At 42.2% G+C, this 19748-nt stretch overlaps 2 protein-coding genes across 6 annotated transcripts in view; one reads left to right on the top strand and one right to left on the bottom strand.

Moving 5' to 3' along the window:
- LOC143913042 (uncharacterized) overlaps nt 1–19748 on the top strand; it is a 253269-nt gene that overhangs the window by 184802 nt on the left and 48719 nt on the right. The gene's annotated exons all lie outside the window — the stretch shown is intronic.
- Nucleotides 1–19748, bottom strand: part of LOC143912989 (dipeptidyl peptidase 9) — a 557546-nt gene that overhangs the window by 528437 nt on the left and 9361 nt on the right. For 4 of the 5 annotated variants that reach the window (XM_077432473.1, XM_077432474.1, XM_077432475.1 and 1 more), the window contains exons 3-17: nt 19516–19705; nt 19267–19442; nt 18588–18685; nt 18403–18505; nt 17087–17232; nt 16083–16224; nt 15838–15997; nt 15591–15765; nt 14342–14433; nt 14111–14263; nt 13602–13982; nt 13372–13515; nt 11823–11901; nt 11556–11748; nt 10763–11467 (exon numbers count right to left, since the gene is read on the bottom strand). In XM_077432473.1, coding sequence (XP_077288599.1) covers nt 11263–11467; nt 11556–11748; nt 11823–11901; nt 13372–13515; nt 13602–13982; nt 14111–14263; nt 14342–14433; nt 15591–15765; nt 15838–15997; nt 16083–16224; nt 17087–17232; nt 18403–18505; nt 18588–18685; nt 19267–19442; nt 19516–19705 — 2437 coding nt within the window. In that variant the 3' untranslated portion in view covers nt 10763–11262. Of the gene's footprint in view, nt 1–10762; nt 11468–11555; nt 11749–11822; nt 11902–12561; nt 13516–13601; nt 13983–14110; nt 14264–14341; nt 14434–15590; nt 15766–15837; nt 15998–16082; nt 16225–17086; nt 17233–18402; nt 18506–18587; nt 18686–19266; nt 19443–19515; nt 19706–19748 lie in introns of those variants that run through there. The other variant, XR_013260677.1, reaches the window with a different exon arrangement.

Below are 19748 nucleotides of genomic sequence, written 5' to 3'. Positions count from 1 at the left end.
AGATGGGCAAGCATCGGTAAAAATTGCACAATGCATTCAAAAACACACAATAAACAACATGGGATACATTTTTATAAGTAAATTGATCCGATTGTATTCCGTGCGTTGTAGCGTATTTATAGAGACGTGCCCATAGATGTATAATACATAGATACGCCCTCACGCTTTATGCCGGTCTCCCTATTGGCGCATGCAAAATACATGGCGCATGTACACTTTCTCTCAGTAACTACTAGTTAGCTTTCAAGTCGGAAGGTCGATTGGCTGCATAGAATCGCGCCACGCATAGCGCATAGACAGCGGCATGCAACAGCGGTCGACAACCTCTGCCACAGGTGTTATTAAATGCATGCTTGTGGAAGTTACTAATGTTTAAATATTGTAATAGTTAATGATGGTTTTATTATAGTAACATACATTTGTAGTTATACTTACTTTTCTATATATGTAGGCTTGCACTTACATTTAACAACATGGGTCCTTCCCTCTGTTCATAATAAACATTATTTCCTGTTTTTCAATATTCGGCTCCCTTGAGAATATTATTTTGAATTATGTAAAATGAACATCCCTGCTGGCAGCTAAATAATATCTGGCTTAGATATGGAAGCATTTAGTTAACAGTAATTTCATATGAACAGGCATAGCAGGTACTAATGTACTATAGGTATTCATAGCAACTATTGCCTTTCAAAAGATCATTTTTGCGGTGCTGCTGGTCGTATTTAGATATTTATAATATCTGCCTTATAATATAGTTTCTTAGAAATTAGCTACTTACCCTTTATTGATTATGAATTCAAATTTATTTTATTATATATGTATATATATATATATATATATATATATATATATATATATATATATATATATATATATATATATATATATCATCATCATTTACAGCCATTCGCCATCCACTGCTGGATGAAGGCCTCTCCAACACGCTTCCACTCGTCTCTGTTTTGCGCAACACTCATCCATCTCATTCCGCACATTTTCCTAATTTCGTTCACCCATCTTCCTTGCGGTCTTCCTTTTACTCTTTTGCCTTCTCTCGGGTACCATTCAAGCACTTCTTTTGTCCACCTTTCGTCCATCCTCCTAGCTACGTGACCCGCCCATTGCCATTTCAATCTCTTCACTCTATCCACTATGTCCACTACCCTTGTCATATTTCTCACCCACGTGTTCCGCTTCCTGTCTTTCCTCGTTATGCCAAGCATACAGCGTTCCATACTTCTTTGAGTGCATTGGATTTTATTTTGCATCTTGGCGTTCAGTGTCCAAGTTTCACATCCATACGTCATCACTGGCAAAACGCATTGATCAAAGATCCTTTTCTTCAGGCAGAGTGGCATTTTTGATTTAAAAACAGCATTCATCCGTCCAAATGCACTCCACCCTAATTTCATACGTCTCTTTATCTCTTCATTTTTACTACCAGACATGTCAATTATTTGACCTAAATATAAATAATTATTTACTACTTCTACTGGTTTATCATCTAAGGGGATGCTATCAGGCATGCAATAACTATTGAACATTAGTTTAGTCTTATCTACGTTAATTTTTAATCCTACTTTTCTACTTTCCCTGTCCAGCTGTGTTAGTCTGATAAGTAGGTCAGCTGAATCACGAGCTACTAAAACTATATCGTCTGCGAACCGAAGGTGACTCAAAAAGCGACCATTGATGCTTACTCCGGCTGTATCCCAATCCAATTTCCTGAAAACTCCCTCAAGCACCGCATTGAATAACTTGGGCGAGATTGTATCTCCTTGTCTTACTCCTTTTCCTATGCTAAATCTATCTGTACCTGAAAAAATTTTAACCGAAGCTGTGGCATTCTTATATATTGCAGCTAACAGTCCCACATAGGGTTCCGGCACTCCCTGTGTTTTTAGAGCGTTAAGTACTGCATTATGACTAACTGTATCGAAGGCTTTCTCATAATCGACGAAACCTAGGCACAATGGCCGTTGATATTCGTTGGCGCGCTCGATTAGTTCGCCAACTACTTGGAGGTGGTCCATTGTGCTGAAATTTGCCCTAAACCCTGCCTGCTCTATAGGTTGGTTCTCGTCGAGGATATTCTTCAGCCTTTCTGTAATAACCTTCGTGAAGAGCTTGTAGACCGCTGAAAGTAGACTAATGGGTCGGTAGTTCTTGATATCGCTTTTGTCGCCTTTTTTGTGTATTAAAATGATAGTTGCGTTATTCCATCCTTCTGGTATAGCTTGGTTCTGGATGCATTTGCTGAAAAGCCTAGCTAAGATATTAATTAGGGGGGGGCCGCCACATTTTAGTAAGTCAATGGGAATATTATCTTCCCCTGGGGATTTACCGTTCTTTGCAGTTTTTAGCGCGGCCTCTACTTCGCTAGGCAATACTGCAGGAACCCTTTGGCCGTGTGTCGATTCCAGAGCGGGGAATTGGCCGTTGTCGTTCTCGTATAGTTTTGCATAGAACGTGTAAACTCTGTCTATGATTTCTTCTCTATTCCTAATTATTACTCCGCTCTCTGATCTGATTGCGATCATTTGGTTTTTGCCTAAGAAAAGATCCTGTTTGCACTTTTTCAGGCTACGGTTATTCTTAATGGTATTTTCTATTAGCTTGCTGTTAAAATCCCTGACATCCCTGACTATTCTCTTTTTAATTTCCTTATTTACTAGATTGTATTCTTGCTTATTATTATCCCTATCTAAATTCCTTTTATGCTTAATTAGGTTTTTTGTTTCCGCTGAAATTTTGCTTAATTTAATCTGTTTCCTGAATCCACCTAATTTCTTACCTGTTGAGGTTAGAACCGAACTAATTACAGTGTTCAATTCCTCGATGTCTGCTTCTGGGTTTAATTTCCCGTATCGATTTCCAAGTTCGAGTTCGAATTCCTTTTTCCTAGACCTTAGTTGAGCGAAATCTGGAGAGTTACTGCATCCTTTTATTAATTTCCTACGTTCGCAATTTATATTAATGGCCATCTTGGCACGGACTAATCTGTGATCGCTACCTATATCTACTTTACTTAAAACACTAACGTCTTTAACGGAGTGCAGGGCATTTGTTAGGATGAAATCGATCTCGTTTCTGTCTCCTTTAGGACTCTCCCAAGTCCACTTATTGTTGGTGTTTTTCCTGAAAAATGAATTAGTGATAAAGAGCCTGTTGTGTTCTGCGAATTCTATGAGGCGATCGCCTCTGTCGTTTCTTTGGCCGGTACCAAAATTGCCTACTGCTCTTTCAGTATTTGCCTTTTGTCCTATTTTTGCGTTAAAGTCGCCCATGATTATTTTAAAGTGGTGACGGCTATTATCGTATGCGTCCTGTATTTTTTCGTAGAAGTCTTCTATTTCCTCGTCTGGGTGGCTAGATGTGGGGGCGTACACTTGGAAGATTTGACAAGTGTACCTGCTCGAGATTCTTAATACTATATAGCATATACGTTCCGATATGTCGCTTATTTCTATAATATTTCTTTCTATTCTCTTATTGATAAGAAACCCTACTCCTCCTATTCTACCATTTGGTAGCCCTCTCCAGTAGAGACAGTTACCACTTTTTAGGATTATTTGGTTTTGCTGTTTTCGTCTTACTTCACTAAGTCCTATTATATCCCATTTGATATTTTCTAATTCATTCTCTAATGCAAGCACACTTCCTTCACTCGATAACGTTCTTACATTGTACGTGGCTAAATACAGGTTTCTATTAGCTAAGCTATCATCCATCGTCACTCTTACTTTGTTGGAGGTTTGGATATTATTTTTCTCGCATTTATCCAAGATGTGTTGAGAAAAAGGCGGTACTTGAGAGAGATTTCCATTCAAGGAGTGAGTTCTTACCGCCATAGACTCTTCTCTGTGGTCAGCTTTGACAGATAGTCATCCTAGGTATCACTTGGATCACTTATGAGTTATTACATGCCATTTAACAGGGTTACTTTGTAAGTGAAAGTAGTTAGTTATGATAATAATAGATTAGCAATTGTTATACTACTTTTTTACAGATCTTTATCGTGAGACGCCTCTTTGGAGACAACGGATTTATATATGTGAGTGCGGTTTGCAATTTAATATTTTAATAATAAATTTAGTAAAGAATATAAAATTACACGAATTACTTTAATATAAATTAAATATGAAAAAGAACTATTAGACAGTTGGGAAACACCGTTTCTGTTTGCTATTATTCTATTAAGTAAAGTTCGTTAAAAATTTTTGTCTGAAAGCAATTATGTGGAAGATTTATTGCTTCTGTGGGACCGAATTTTGACTGGCGAGCAGGGACCCTTATTTTTTTGTATTCAGGTAGGGAGATGTATCTCGTTCGTATACGCTTTTGTAACTGACACAAAATTAACACAAAATTTTTCGCAATCACTGATATTAAAAACGCTGTTAACGGCCGATCGTCTGTTTATTTTTACACTTAAATTATACTAGGATGCAATTAGTAAAATAAGTGATTAGATGGTTAAATTTTTAGATTAAATTTCGTGCAATAGCCGGGTTTAAGCGAGTAATAGCGGGAAGAACGCAGAAGCACGTCTTCCCCGCATGACACTGTGGCGACCCCATAGAAGAGGGTGGCAACACCGGTCGCCATGGTTACGGCAGTGGAGCTGTCATTCGACCATTCGGCCCTAACTCGTGGGGGAGGAACTACCCTGTTCCCCCGAGACCCACAGTGGTGACCCCGACGTGATAGACAGCGCGCACCCCCATCCCCCCTATTCTTCCCGACAATCTTGGAAACACGATGTCCGACGGTGAAGCAGACAACGGCGCCGCCGAAGCAGGCGGGGAGAACAATGTGCAGAACAACATGGAGGAAAACGCGGAGAACAGCGACCGCAACCAAAGCACGGTAAATCTTGACTTTTTGGGGGCGCCCGTGCCCCCCTTCCCGCCCTTTTGGGCCGAGAACCCCCAAATATGGTTCGCACAGATGGAGGCGAGCTTCGAAGCCGCCAGAATCACTAGCGAAAACACGCGATACTGCAGAACAATCGCGTGTTTGCCTCGCGAGGTGATGACGGAGATTTGGGACATCCACGTGGCCCCCCCGAAACTCAAGCGATATACCTTCCTGAAGAAGGAAATTTTGGAGAGGTTAGGAGTCGGCCAACGACAGAGACATCGCAGACTCCTCGAACGCGAGGAAATTGGCGACAGGAAGCCATCACAGTTCCTGAGAGACCTCCGGATATTGGCGGCCCAGGAAATGTCGGAGGATCTGCTGAGAACCACGTGGGAGAGCAGGCTGCCAGAGGGACTAAGCTTGCAACTGGCAATGAGCGACGAAACCGATTTGGATAAGCTGGCCAGGAAGGCAGACAGGTGGTACGACAGCAGCCCCCACGTGGCAGCGATGACAGACCGCAGAGAGAAGAGGCGGCAAACCGATGATGAGTATGTGACACGGGGAGAGTTCCAAACATTAAATCAAAAGGTAGATGACCTGACCACGATGATGGGACGGCTACTGCAAACGAACGAGACGAATCGGAAAGAATCAAGGCCATCACACTCCCCAGCGAGGAGCCGACGCTGGCAACCACGACAACAGAGTCCCCGAGGCCGCAGGAACACGCCACCGCGCAGGTTTAACCAGGCGGAAAACTTCCAGGGCAGGCGCTAATGGCGGAAAGCAGCCCCAGCCCCACTTCTTGCCGCCTATACGTAACAGACAAGGTCAGTAAACTACGGTTCCTAGTCGACACCGGTTCTGACCTGTGTGTCCTTCCGAAGTCAATATTGCCGGGTCGCAAAATAGCGACATCATACCTTCTATTCGCCGCGAACGGATCTACGATAAAAACGTACGGTTGGAAGGAGGTAGACGTCGACTTGGGACTACGTCGGGTATACAAATGGAGATTTGTAATAGCCGACGTATCAAGGCCTATTATTGGCGCTGATTTCATCAAACATTTTTGTCTTTTGATTGATTTGAAAAATGCGAAACTGATGGATAATCTCACAACTGTTTCAGTGAGGGGCCGAGCAATAGGAACAGCAAAAGTAGAGCAGGTGAAAGCAATTTGTGGCACATCAACATTTCACCATCTACTAACAGAGTTTCCAGAGATAACGCGGCCGACAGGAAATAAAAACAGAACAATGAAACATCATACTGTGCATTATATCAGAACCACTGAAGGACCACCAGCAAGTTGCAAGCCGCGCCGCCTCGCACCGGAGAAGTTGCAGATCGCAAAAGAGACTTTCAAGACCATGTTGAACGAAGGAATCGCTCGACCATCAGACAGTAGTTGGTCATCAGCATTACACCTAGTACCTAAGCACGACGGAGAATGGAGACCATGCGGGGACTACAGAGCGTTGAATGCCCGCACTATACCAGATAGGTATCCAGTACCGCATATAGAAGATTTCGCCAGTACCTTATATGGCAAGAAGTTATTTTCTACAATTGATCTCGTGCGCGCATACCACCAAATCCCTGTACACAATGAAGACATAAAAAAAACAGCTATTTCCACCCCGTTTGGGTTATTTGAATTCCCGTTTATGTCCTTCGGACTCAGAAACGCGGCACAGACCTTCCAGCGGTTTATGGACGAAGTCCTAAGGGGATTGGATTTCTGCTACGTATATATTGACGACGTGCTGGTAGCGTCAGAAAACGAAGAAGAACATATTAACCACTTACGAAAACTTTTTTCACGGTTTCAAGAATATGGCGTTTTAGTCAACACAGCAAAGTGCGTTTTCGGAGCAAAAACTGTAAGATTTCTAGGATACGAGGTGTCAGAAAATGGAACCAAACCCCAAGCAGACAAAGTAGCTGCGGTGAAAAGATTTCCCCGACCAGCTACAATCGAACAATTAAGGCAGTTTTTGGGGATGATAAACTTCTATCGGCGTTTTGTTCCGGGTGCTGCAAAATTGCAGGCGCCCCTCAACGAGTTGCTAAAAGGATCTAAAAAGAAAGACAAGGCAAAGATTGCATGGACCAACGCGTTGGAAGAAGCATTCGGAAAGTGCAAGGATAGCTTATCAGACGCAGCCCTCCTCAGCCACCCAAAACCAGGGGCAGACTTGGCATTGGTGACGGACGCATCAGATGTAGCACTCGGAGCAGTCCTACAGCAGAAGACGCCCGAAGGGTGGGAGCCGTTGGCATTCTTCACAAGGAAATTGTCAGGAACAGAAAGGAGATACAGCACTTACGACCGGGAGTTGTTGGCAATATATAGTGCAGTCCGGCATTTCCGCCATATGGTAGAAGGAAAATTTTTTACTATTTTCACTGACCACAAGCCTATTATATACATGTTCCAACAGAAGCCAGAGAAATGTTCGCCAAGACAGTTTAGGCACATAGACTTTGTAGGCCAGTTCACAACAGATGTTCGACATGTATCGGGAGAAGAAAACGTGGTAGCGGATGCACTGTCAAGAATAGAAGCAATTTCCGGGATGGACTTTCAAGCAATAGCACGAGCGCAGGAGGATGACACAGAACTGTCACAACTGCTACGAGATCCCGACAAGCAGTTTGCCAAGATACCTATTCCAGGCGAAGAGACGACCATCTATTGTGATGTATCTTCAGAAACGCAACGGCCGTACTTGCCAGCGAAATTTAGGAAACAGGCGTTCGAACTAATCCATCAATTGGCGCACCCAGGGGTAAAAGCATCAGCTAAATTAGTGACCCAACGATATTTCTGGACGGGTATGAAGAAGGAATGCAGAAGATGGGCCCAAGAGTGCATATTTTGCCAGAAATCAAAAATAACGAGGCACGTCATTGCACCTGTGGGAGAGTTCCAGCCACCGGAAAATCGATTTGACCACATTCACATAGACATAGTTGGTCCCTTACCACAGTCCGCCGGTTACAAGTACTTATTGACATGCGTTGATAGGTTTACTCGCTGGCCAGAAGCTATCCCTATGGAAGATATCACGGCAGAAACGGTTGCAAAGAAATTCGTCAGTGGTTGGATTGCAAGATTCGGATGCCCCCTACGAATAACTACCGATCAAGGACGACAATTCGAGAGCACTCTATTCAAGGAACTGAATAGGTTGACGGGATCGACACACATAAGGACAACCGCATACCACCCTGCAGCAAATGGGATGGTAGAGAGGTTCCACAGGCAGCTTAAAGCCGCGATCATGTGCCACCAAGACGAAGGGTGGACGGAAGCCCTACCGACAGTGTTACTGGGAATCCGATCGGCATGGAAGGAAGACCTTAATGCCACGTCAGCAGAACTGGTATATGGTTATGGAGGATGAACGAATGAGACGACTGGCATGTTAATGCACGTGTTTATTATATGACAGCTGAAGACAGAGTGAGTAGTAGCTCTCCGAACCCAGCCGAGTTGGTTCCCACTCGCAGGAAGGCAACCAAACTCGACCATGTCGTATAAGCGAGCCGCCACATCACTCCCCCCCCAGCATCAGCGATACCAAAATTACAAAGAAACAAATTTTACAAAAGAAAAAAATTATTGTTACACAAAGAGAAAAAAATTATTACGTGGGGAGAAAAAAAAATTGTTGACGTGGGTCATCCGCTGTGTACATAGGTGTACCGCCCTGAATGGTCGGTAGATTCGAGAGCGGTGACGTCGCGAGCAGGACGGTGGGTGGTCCGATGGTCGCGCCGATGCGATGCGATGCTGCGGCGGCGCCGCTCTTCCGAGGCTGATGTCGGTTGGTGGGGCGGCGGGGGCGGCAGGGGCATCGATGTGGTTGATGATACTCCGAGCTGGACTGTGAGTCGTTGTGGCTCGTGGAGTTGTTGTAGCGCTACCGCCCGTCTCGGCGTGACGACGCTCGTGGGGACGGACGGGGCCTTGATGATGATGATGATGATGATGGTGCTGAGGTGGTGTATGTCTTGTGGTGCTGGATGACCGTTCTATGTGTAGTGGATCGCGCATGACTCCACATCCAGCTGTCAAGATCGTCGTCTCATTCGCTCCCCCATTTTTTAAAAGCACCTGTCGTCGACGTTGTGGCTGGACGTCGGTAGGTAGGTAGGTAGGTAGGTAGCCGTGTCTGCTCGTTTATTGTCACCCGCGGGCCGCGACGCGCTCTGTTGATGGCGATGGGGGCGCGGCGGGTAGCTTCTCCCGCCTGACTCGGCGAGGCAGGGATGAGCGGCATGTTGAAATTGATCGAGGCTGCGTGGCTCGATGTCGGGGGTCACCAGTATGGAGGATGAACGAATGAGACGACTGGCATGTTAATGCACGTGTTTATTATATGACAGCTGAAGACAGAGTGAGTAGTAGCTCTCCGAACCCAGCCGAGTTGGTTCCCACTCGCAGGAAGGCAACCAAACTCGACCATGTCGTATAAGCGAGCCGCCACATGGTCAACCGCTACGGCTACCGGGAGAGTTTCTGGCTCCACAACGAAACGGAGGACCCAACACAGCGGAACTAGCAGAGAGATTGCGGTCCCAAATGGCGAGGTTGAGACCCAGTCCACCGCGGCGCCATGGAACAAGATCAACCTTTATCTTCAAAGACCTGCACACCAGTGATCAGGTGTTCCTGAGACACGATGCTGCCAAGGGTCCGTTACAGCCTCCATACGATGGTCCATACAGGGTGTTGAAGAGGGGACCGAAGTTCTTCACACTGAGAATTAAGGATTCCAATGTCACCGTATCGGTAGACCGCATAAAGCCGGCATACATGGAAAGCAGCGGAGAGCCCCCAGAGAGAGCAGAGAGAGCCCCCCAAGAAAATGCAGAACCACAGCAAGAAACTGGCCGACAAGCAACCACACGGACTGGCAGGAGAGTCCGGTGGCCAGCCCATCTGGACAGCTACATCCCGTAGTTGTCGCGACGGCTACGCAATGTCGCTGGGGAGGGAGTGATGTGGCGACCCCATAGAAGAGGGTGGCAACACCGGTCGCCATGGTTACGGCAGTGGAGCTGTCATTCGACCATTCGGCCCTAACTCGTGGGGGAGGAACTACCCTGTTCCCCCGAGACCCACAACACGAAAGACCGAACTCATATATATATATATATATATATATATATATATATATATATATATATATATATATATATATATCCCCTAGTTATCGGTCACTTAAATTAAATGGGTTTGGTGCAAACGATCGACAAGCGCCAGACAGACTGAACCACAGATTAACTGGATGGCTGCTTTAAACGCAATCCTCGACTTCACGGATGATAGATTGCACATCAGATGACGAGTAACCTTTCGATGTGCACAGATGCAATTATTAAAACTGAGTTGGATCTTTCTGGCGAGTTTAATAAGGCAAAATTCGGAACTAATATATCAGAAGCACAGAACGTATACAGGGTAGGTATGTGAGGACTTCGGGTAGATTTCGCTTAGTGTAAGTGCGAGCAGTGCGCACGCATAAGGTACACGTGTCGTTAATCTGTGGTTTAGTCTGTCAGGCGCTTGTCGATCGTTTGCACCGCATCGAAATTAAATATACCAAGTGTCTAACTTTGTAATCATAAATAACACTATTGATATCTATATGGTGTTGTCGTTGACCACTAATCGAATGCAATGTTTGATTTTACTTTTAGCATTGGTCAATCATACTTTATTTGCTAAGCCATGTATATACGATATTGGTTATGACTTAATGCTACTTAGAAACAAGTCGTACATATATATTAAATTAATATTACATCTTTGCAACTATTAAAATAATATAATTTACTTTGTCAATTGGGTTATATCATCAAATAAAATCATAATAAAAACACTTTTATAATAATTTTGAATTATTTATTACATTATTACCTTTTAAGAAATTTAACAAAATTAGCAACTGCAGATTGGGCAACATAATTCATATATAAAATTGGCATTAAATATCAGCAATCGCTTACGTATTCGGTTTAAATAATAATCAAAAGAAATATATACATATTTCATATATATATAACGTATTTACAAAATATTCCTCCAGCATATCTATGTATTTATATGAATATTTAAAAAAAAACCTTACTATAATGTATGTATGTATGTTTAAAATTGCACGTAAAAATTTAATTTGTCGTCATTGTTAAAAAAACAAAACAAAATAGAAACGTAAGCGAAAAGCACTTGGTCTTTGTATTTTATTCTTGTTTTTTTTTTTTTTTTTGTTGATCATCACAGAAAATACGAAAGTCTATATACGTATAAAAAGATATCCGACATTTCGAAAATTAAAAAGGTTACAGTAGCATTTCGTCTACACACGTTCAATAGTTTCACAGATAGTTCTGAAGAAATGCTAACAGCGTGGCCTCGTAGTGAGCGCTCGCCTCGGGATGTCTCAGAGAATGTCTCTCGCCAGGGTAGACCTGCAGCCGGTACGGCTTCCCCGCCCTGACCAAAGCCTCTATCAGCTGCTGCGTATGAAGAAAGTGCACATTTTCATCCTGAAGACCGTGAACTATCAACAGCCGATTCTCTCTGGAAAACAACAAACCGAAAATGTTACCTATCATATACGACACATATGATCAATATTGTACTTAATGGCAGTTCAATCAAGACTTACTGGTCGGGGAACTTCTCGGCATACTTCAAGACGTTGCCGCGGGCGTACCCTCCGGGATTTAAATTCGGCAGATCCATGTAGCGTTCTGTGTACGCCGTGTCATACAAGTGCCACGAGGTGACGGGTGCACATGCTATGCACACTTTAAATATCTCCGGATATTGCACGAGTGCCATTAACGATAAATAACCACCTGGACATACGAAGTTTTCAATATTGTATGAAAATTATACACATTATGACACTATAATTGCGGTAGTCGCTCACCGTAGCTCCAGCCGTGAACTGCTACTCTACTGAGATCAATGCAGCCTATCTGATCGGCCAACCATTTGAGCACTTCGATCTGAAACAGGTCACCTTTTGAAGTTATCTGGTTTTAAGAGTGTTTTACGGATTGAATCGGGTATGACTAGCTCGTTTTGGAACTATTTACAGTATGCTTGAAGAGCACTACCTGAAGGTTCATTTATACAAACAGCATAGTATGGCAACTGCACGTAAACAGCAGTACAGAAAATATTCTTTAGTACATTCTATATGGGCACATTCATATGTTCCGTAATATGCAAGGGGCATTGACGTAACAGCAGTAACCAACACAATCTATTCATATTATATAGCAGTACAAGTCACCCAAATGTATCAAGCAGAATCGAGGTTTTTGGCCACTGTGGAAATATTCAAGCATAATGTGACGTCATAGTGGCGAGTGCGCCCGTTTTAACGAAAGTGATGCCATGTGCATATGAATATTTTCGGAATTGTATTATTGTGACAATGTTGCTCGACGAAATGACGCAAGCAATATTGCGCCATATCGTCACGCTCTGTAATGTATATGCAGTAGCGTCGCTAAGCCCGTGTGAGGAGTACGGTCTGCACCAGGTGACATCATTTTTGGGATGATATATGGGTCGACATATTCGTTGTATGACGGTCCTCGGGGAGCTACACGCCTCATTGCAATTTCTGTATATATGTATACAGCTTTCTATATTTATACAGCTACCGCGAAATCCGTTCGGTGCAGCTATATATAACATCATGTATGAGCCATAATTGACTTTTGTTCGAATTCCTGAGAAATCAGTGTATGTATGTATGTATGTACCTAAAGGTAAGAAGGTTGACTGATTCAGTCAGACGGACAAGCAATCCAAAAACAACGTGTGAGCTATTCTTTTGGCGCTTCTCTTTCGTAAGTCATAAAAGTTAACTAATATTAATAATTAATAAAAAATATTTTTTAGTTGACACCACCCCTAGCGACGCCACTGTCAGTATATGTAAGCCGATTTTGCCTTGCACTCGGCCAAAACTTGTCTGAAAGTGCATTGCCGTATAGTATGAAAATAAATTGTAGTTTACGTGAGCTACTGTGCCAAGCTGTTGACGTGCACTGCTGGATAATATGAATAGACCTCAAGACAGGTTTTTGAACTGTTTGTTGTCGTCTAAAACTTTACTTATTGGAATATATAACAATGAAAATTTATTTTGAGTACATATGTATCCATATATTACGCACATTGCGATCGCCCAAAAGACAATTTTTGCAATGAAAATCGCGAATACGGAATATTTGGCACTCGAGTTCTCGTTAATGGACTTTTCAGCTGCCAGATGTTCCGTTAGAGAGATTTTAGTGACTTTTGGGCGAGAGCTTTGCGGACAATAAACAATGAACCCCTTATTTTAGTTCCTGAAGCATTTCTGAAGAAATCCTTATAGAAACCAGTTTGAAATATAAAAACACTCAATTTTCAAATATGTACTATGTAATGTGTTAAAGCTCAATTGATTAAACAAATACCTGGTCCTTCAGTTCGACAGTGCCCATCCGACACCGAAGATGACTCTCAAACTTAATGCCTCTATGTTTAGAGCCTCTAGAATCGATACAAACTACACAATAACCTCGCGCTGCCATCATATGCATTCTTAGCTGTCTCATTCCCTATATATGAAAAAAAAAACAAAATATACACACAGCGAAAAATACAAATAAAAAAAAAAACAAAATGGCCGACAGTATCGCCAAACCTTAAAAGTATTAGTAACAGTTTGGACCACGGGACCGCCGTATACGTGGAGCACAGTAGGACACGGCTTATCTCTAGCTTGACCGGCCGGCCGGAAGACCATAGCGTGGACCTCCTCGCCCATGCCCCCACTCAGCCGAGTGCTGAACAGCTCGGGCGTGTACTTTCCCTCGAAGCCGGTCCAGGGCGTTTCCACGCGCTCGTTCCAATCCGACCACCAGTTGACGCTGCTGCCCGATATTTCGGCCGGATGCAGCAGCAGCCCGCACGGCTCCAGCGTGACGCTGTGAGGACCCCGCCACGTCGTGTGAACGAGCCTGAACACTTGGCACACCGGCCTCGTGTACAGGTTGGAGCGTGTGATGACGGCGACCTCGCATTTCTACAATCGAAAGGACACATTGTGAGTTTCGAACGGCGAGCTTGCTCGAGTTAAAACCGATCGGTATACACCATACAAAGACCATATGGAGTGATGAGTATATACATTTTAAAAACAATTTGAAACACCTCGTCCATGTCCACGGTGTGCGAGAATCCGGGCTCCGTTAGCAGCTTCGGCGTGTCACCGATGTCCCACAAGTACGACGTGCAATACAGATGACGCTCCAGCGGACTCTCTTTAAGTCCGACGAAGTAGACGAGGCCTTCCGTTTCGTCCACCTGTACAGCCATATACGAACAATTTTTAAGATGCAATCTACAACAGAATACTATCTAACCATATTGTATTAAACATACCCATATTTTTTTCCCGACGACTTCCCAATCGCCTTTCGTTAAAGCTACTTTAGTCTCCATGTTTGAACCGTCACTGGAAGCGTTGACGGTAACTGTAATTTCAATTTGAAAGGTCATCACTAGAGGTAGGACCGGAAGCGTGCCGTTTATTGTTCAATTGTTGTAAATCCTTTGTAAAAAAGGTTCGGCAAACCTTTAACAATGCATTTACAAAATTTGAACAATATACAGCCCCCTCAGGGTCCGGGCTTTAGTCATCACTGATCCACAAATAAAATTAGTAATCAAAAAAAGCATCCGAATTCATACAAAAATGTTTTAACAGATGCAATCTGATGTTATTAAGATAATAAAAACTCCACTGGCATTTCAAATAAATGTAAGGCCTACCCCACTCCACAGAATGTGTGAATGAAAGTACTTTTGCAAAATATTTCAGCCTCATAATCTCACTGATAAAGCAACAGATATTGATATAGCATATGAATATGTACCATAAATGTAGACAAAACTAACAATAACATACTGTCTTCTGTACGCCAGCGACTCACCACGTATTGACGCTTGTATGCCAGCGTCTCACGGGCGAGTCGCGTCTTAATCGCGATTTAACATTTAAAAATGGTTTTACAAACACCATTTTTCAAGAGAATCGTAAATTACAACATACTTGTATTAGCTATTGTAAAAAAAAATGTCATTGTATGTAAATTGATTTACACAAAACCTCTAGGAGCCTCAAATTGTGTGAGCCAAATATTTTTTTTGCATGTTCAACTAATTTAAATAACTAGCAGCGTGGACCAGTGTTAGCTTACTATGCTTTCAAGCAGAGTGTCACGGGTTCGATTCCCACTAGAGTCCCGCTGCTGGCCAGACCTTGGTTTGTGACTCGAGGTCGATCGTTCCCTAACAGAATTTGCCAATTTTTGTCTGATTTTAAAGATTGTTATCTCCTTTCTTCCCCTTTCCTATCTCTCTTGCTAATCTCAAGTTATTCGCATTGTATAAAAATGCGTATATATTGTATTTATTGATTGACTGTATCTATCTGTTTAAAGTGCACTCGTCACTTTGGAGCGAGTGTTCATGTTCTATGAAATTAAATGAAATTTAAAAATTGCTGGTGTATAGTTAAAGATCAAATATGATTTCATAAAGATACACATATTTATAAAACAATGTTTAGTATCAAGACAGAATAGATATAAGTAACAAAAATGAAAATTACACGATAAACACGACATACCGTCTTTCTTTTTACAAGTTCCGGTGATGGACGATGAGATTAGATACAAATGAAGATACCCCGTCTCTTCGGACGCCCATATGAACCTGATTTCCGTCGGATCGTTCATCGGCAGAAAGTGTAAGATGTCGTGTATGTTGATCCAAGCGCTGGGATTTCTTTCAGACAAGATAACCTACAAAAAAAAAAAAACAACTACTAAGATACATTCGAACACCACACCTCAGGCATATCGTACGGTGCGTACTTGAATCGGGATTCTATCAGGTCCAGGCGGAGCCAACGGCTGCAACGGAAGACTCGACACTGGTGCCATTTCGTAGCGGAAAGGTACGCAAAATTCGTCTATCGGTATCAGTATGAGTTTTAACCACTGCTGCCTTCTGTCTAATATTTGACACCATACACTGAAATTCAAATATAACATTTTTTTAATACTATTAAAAACAAACGAGCAATACTATATGAAAAATTTTAATGTATCCAACGCACTACTGTCCACATGGAGTCCAACCGATCCTCGGAATATACTCGCACCAGGGAAACTCTTCTTCGAGAGGTTTGCGCAGATCGAACCACTGTATATCACATATTGAAGCTTGACATTCCTCTTCCTCTTTTTCGGCTTCGTCCTCTGAAATACACATCATTATGAAACTCTGCTTGAGAATAAATAGCATTTATTTCATTTAAAAGATTTCATTAACTGTCCAGCCTTTCATTAAAAGGCTGGACACCAGCGCCTTGTCCATACAAACGTATTACACTTCTCCCTTCCTCAATTATGGCACTAGAGAAATCATTTTTTAATATGCTATGGATATCCACCATTGGCATGCATCTGTGCTTTTATTTTTTTTGATTAGTTATTTTTTATAGGAGCTAGGAGCCGCCAAACATCTATAAAATCGCCTCTTTTTTACACCCACGAAAAGAGTCCAGCGTGCTTATTTAACGGTCGATTTTAAAAAAAATACGCGCACAGGTGCATAGAAAATATCTTTCTCATACCGATGATGAAATTTTTTTAAAAATTGGTCCATTGGTTTCGGAGGAGAAAATCGGAGAATACGAAACCTCGATTGTGTCGATTTAAAATACGTATTATCTGGCCAAAGCGCAACTGTCGCATTCACTCAATATATATATTGATATATATTGTCGCATTCACTCAATATATATATAGAAGAAAGGAACGGTAACAAAATTAAGGTTTCGGGTGTACAGCCCTCTTAATCAAAAAATAGAAACATGCCTATGGTGGATATCCACAGCATATTAAAAAATAATTTCTCTAGTGCCATAATTGAGGAAGGGAGAAGTCTAATACGTTTGTACGGACAGGGCGCTGGGGTCCAGCCCTCTTAACCGCTTAGATGCCCAGCCGACGCGCTGAGCGTTTAATAGATACGGCTGTTTGCGCCTTAAGGCGCTTTGGGCAGCTAAGCGGTTGATGAATTGAACAATGAAAGGAGTATTTGATATTGTTTTCATACCGTCGTTATTGGTGGTGTTTTGCTGTTCCGAATTGCAGTTTTCGCTGGACGACGACGACAGATATGTATCAGTCATTTGTTCGCTAATTCTGAATTGCACCATTCTTAGGATTGAGCGGGAGTTGGCAGTTCCGGCGCGTGGAAATCTAAAATTTATAAAATTATCGATCAACAATATTGACTACTGAGTGGCATTCAAACTAACTGGTCAACTATATCTGATCTTGAAGTTTTACACGAGTGCATTTATCTCAGATCAAGGTTATTTTTTATTTATTTTTACATAGATTTCTGTCATACGTGTTAATGACAGGAATTACCTCAAGGCAACACCTATGGTCAGATTAATTTGTGTAGAAGTACTAACAATTCCAAGTATGTACATATGTATGTAGGTGGATAGCATATTTTTTATAATAATCAACAAATCCGAGATGCTCAAATTCAGGAGAAATGGGAATAGGGTTGCCAATTTATTTGGAACCGTTTCAACAATGAAATCAGATAAATTGGCAAACTCTGATAGGAAACGATTAACCTGGAGTCACATAAATCCAAGGTCTGGCTGGCAACACTGGCCGGGGATAGAACGCATGACCCGTCAGTTGATAGAATTATACCATATAGCTATGTTGCTGGTTATCGAACGACAGAGGGTATGAGACTGAAATTAAAAGGCGGATCAGCATGGCGAAAAGCACTATGCTGAAATTGGGCAAAATTTGGAAACACGGGAGCATCAAAATGCATCTGGTCTGAGCTATGGTCTTCTATACCGAGTGGAAACAAGGACGGCGCGAGCTCGAGAAAGGCAGAAAATAGACGCTTTTGAAATTTGGTGTCAGAAACAGATGCTTAGAATCTCCTAGATAGTAAGAACCAGTGCATTCATCTTTCATCAAGAGTTGAGGGTTGGCGATAGGCTATCATCCATTTGTCTTAGGCGAATCCTTCAGTTCCTTGGGTATATTATGAGGCGAGGAAGGAGAGTAAGATCCCTTACGAGATGGAGTGAACAGGTCGGGGCTGCCACCGGGAAAACTGTAGTTGAGTCACTGTGAGCTGCGGGGTTTTGAGAGTGTCGAAGGACTATGAACGAAGCTTTATGGAAGATAGAAGACGGGAAAGTCAACACTCTCAGACGTGAAGAGTACAACGGGAAAGAAAATATTTTTCTACAACGTTATCTGAACAGGCTACATAGCAGTATTTAAAGTTCTTAATATTTGACCTTGAAACTAAAAAAGCAATTTTTTTTTTGTACTATGCATTTAAAATTTGGAGACCACTGGATTATGAAATATGTATCAAGTAACCTAAATTCTTCAATGTCACCGTTGTGACGATTATGTGAAGGAAAACTAAACACATCCACGTTACTCTCGTCCACTTCTTCGTATAATATTCTGTATACATTATCTGAAAAACGAAAAATCAAATCCAATTTAGTATTATTCAATCGCCAAAATGCAATATAAATATTTACACTCAAAACTATTACCATTACACACAGGCTGCCACCAGAAACCGGTATACCGAGAAAACTCCTCTTGCATCACATAGCTTGGGATTGCTGCTTCCCTCGGATCATCGGCCAATCTGAAAAATGCAAGTCAAAACTTGAAACTTAACCCTTTGCCCGCGGCAATAAATATAGCGAACAAGCCCTGTACGCGGCACCTTTTTCACGAATTTGGCAATCGAGTTTTCGACCTTAAATACAGATTTTAATATTTACTCAAGTAACCAGATATGTTAATTAACACAAAGTATTATTTTAAATAATAAAATACATAATATATCTCGTAGTTTTGGATTAATTGTCAAATAATCATTCTTCATAATTCTATGAAGATGTGACGTCACATTAACGAGGTTTCAATATGGTTCCACAAAAAACTAATTTTTGACTGGTATATATTCATTTTAAGCAAATTGAATAGATGGCATTCAACTCAGTAATATATTCAACCAATTTTGAACCTTAAAACAGTTGAAATAGGCGCATATAAGCCTCAAAATCGCGCTACAGATTTGTCGCCCAAAGCTTCCATAGAAGACGGCCGCGGGCAAACGGTTAATAGAAAATCGTTCGATTTTATAACGACTCCACGTCCCTGCTCGTAGTTGACCAATATGGATATCGTATCATTCCAAAACACCAAATTCGGATAGACTACCTTGGCAATCCTCGGCAAGCGTAAGTCAGACGAACGGGACAGTCCTGTATTTTGCGCGACGTGACCCACAAGTCTCCGCGAGCTGCATGAGCAACCAACCAAGGACTTTGAGGATTCATAGCCGGCGCGAGGGAAGATCCGTCTCTAGTTTGTAGTAGTAGTGGCGATGGAGTTCCCTAAATTTCAACAAAAATCATCATCGACATGTGACGGAAGATATATTACTCGAAGTCGTTGACTATACAATACCTCAATATTATTAAGTATGTATAGACCGTCGGACATTGGAAATATGATTGATGGAGCGGTCGGATGGAGCTGGTAAGAGGTGATGAGGCCACATGTACTCGAGCGTTGTCTCTCGGAGAGCAACTGTTGCTCTCGGGATCTTCTACTACTGCTTTCGGGTAAACAATCCATTACGCACCTTCCTACTAACCTGAAATTTGTACAATGTATAGATATATGTGTCAACGTGTGAT

This window comes from Arctopsyche grandis, chromosome 6, assembly GCF_051622035.1.
Source record: "Arctopsyche grandis isolate Sample6627 chromosome 6, ASM5162203v2, whole genome shotgun sequence".
NCBI lineage: Eukaryota > Metazoa > Arthropoda > Insecta > Trichoptera > Hydropsychidae > Arctopsyche > Arctopsyche grandis.
Note: the sequence above shows the minus strand (reverse complement) of the source record. Positions and strands in the feature narration are given on the sequence as shown.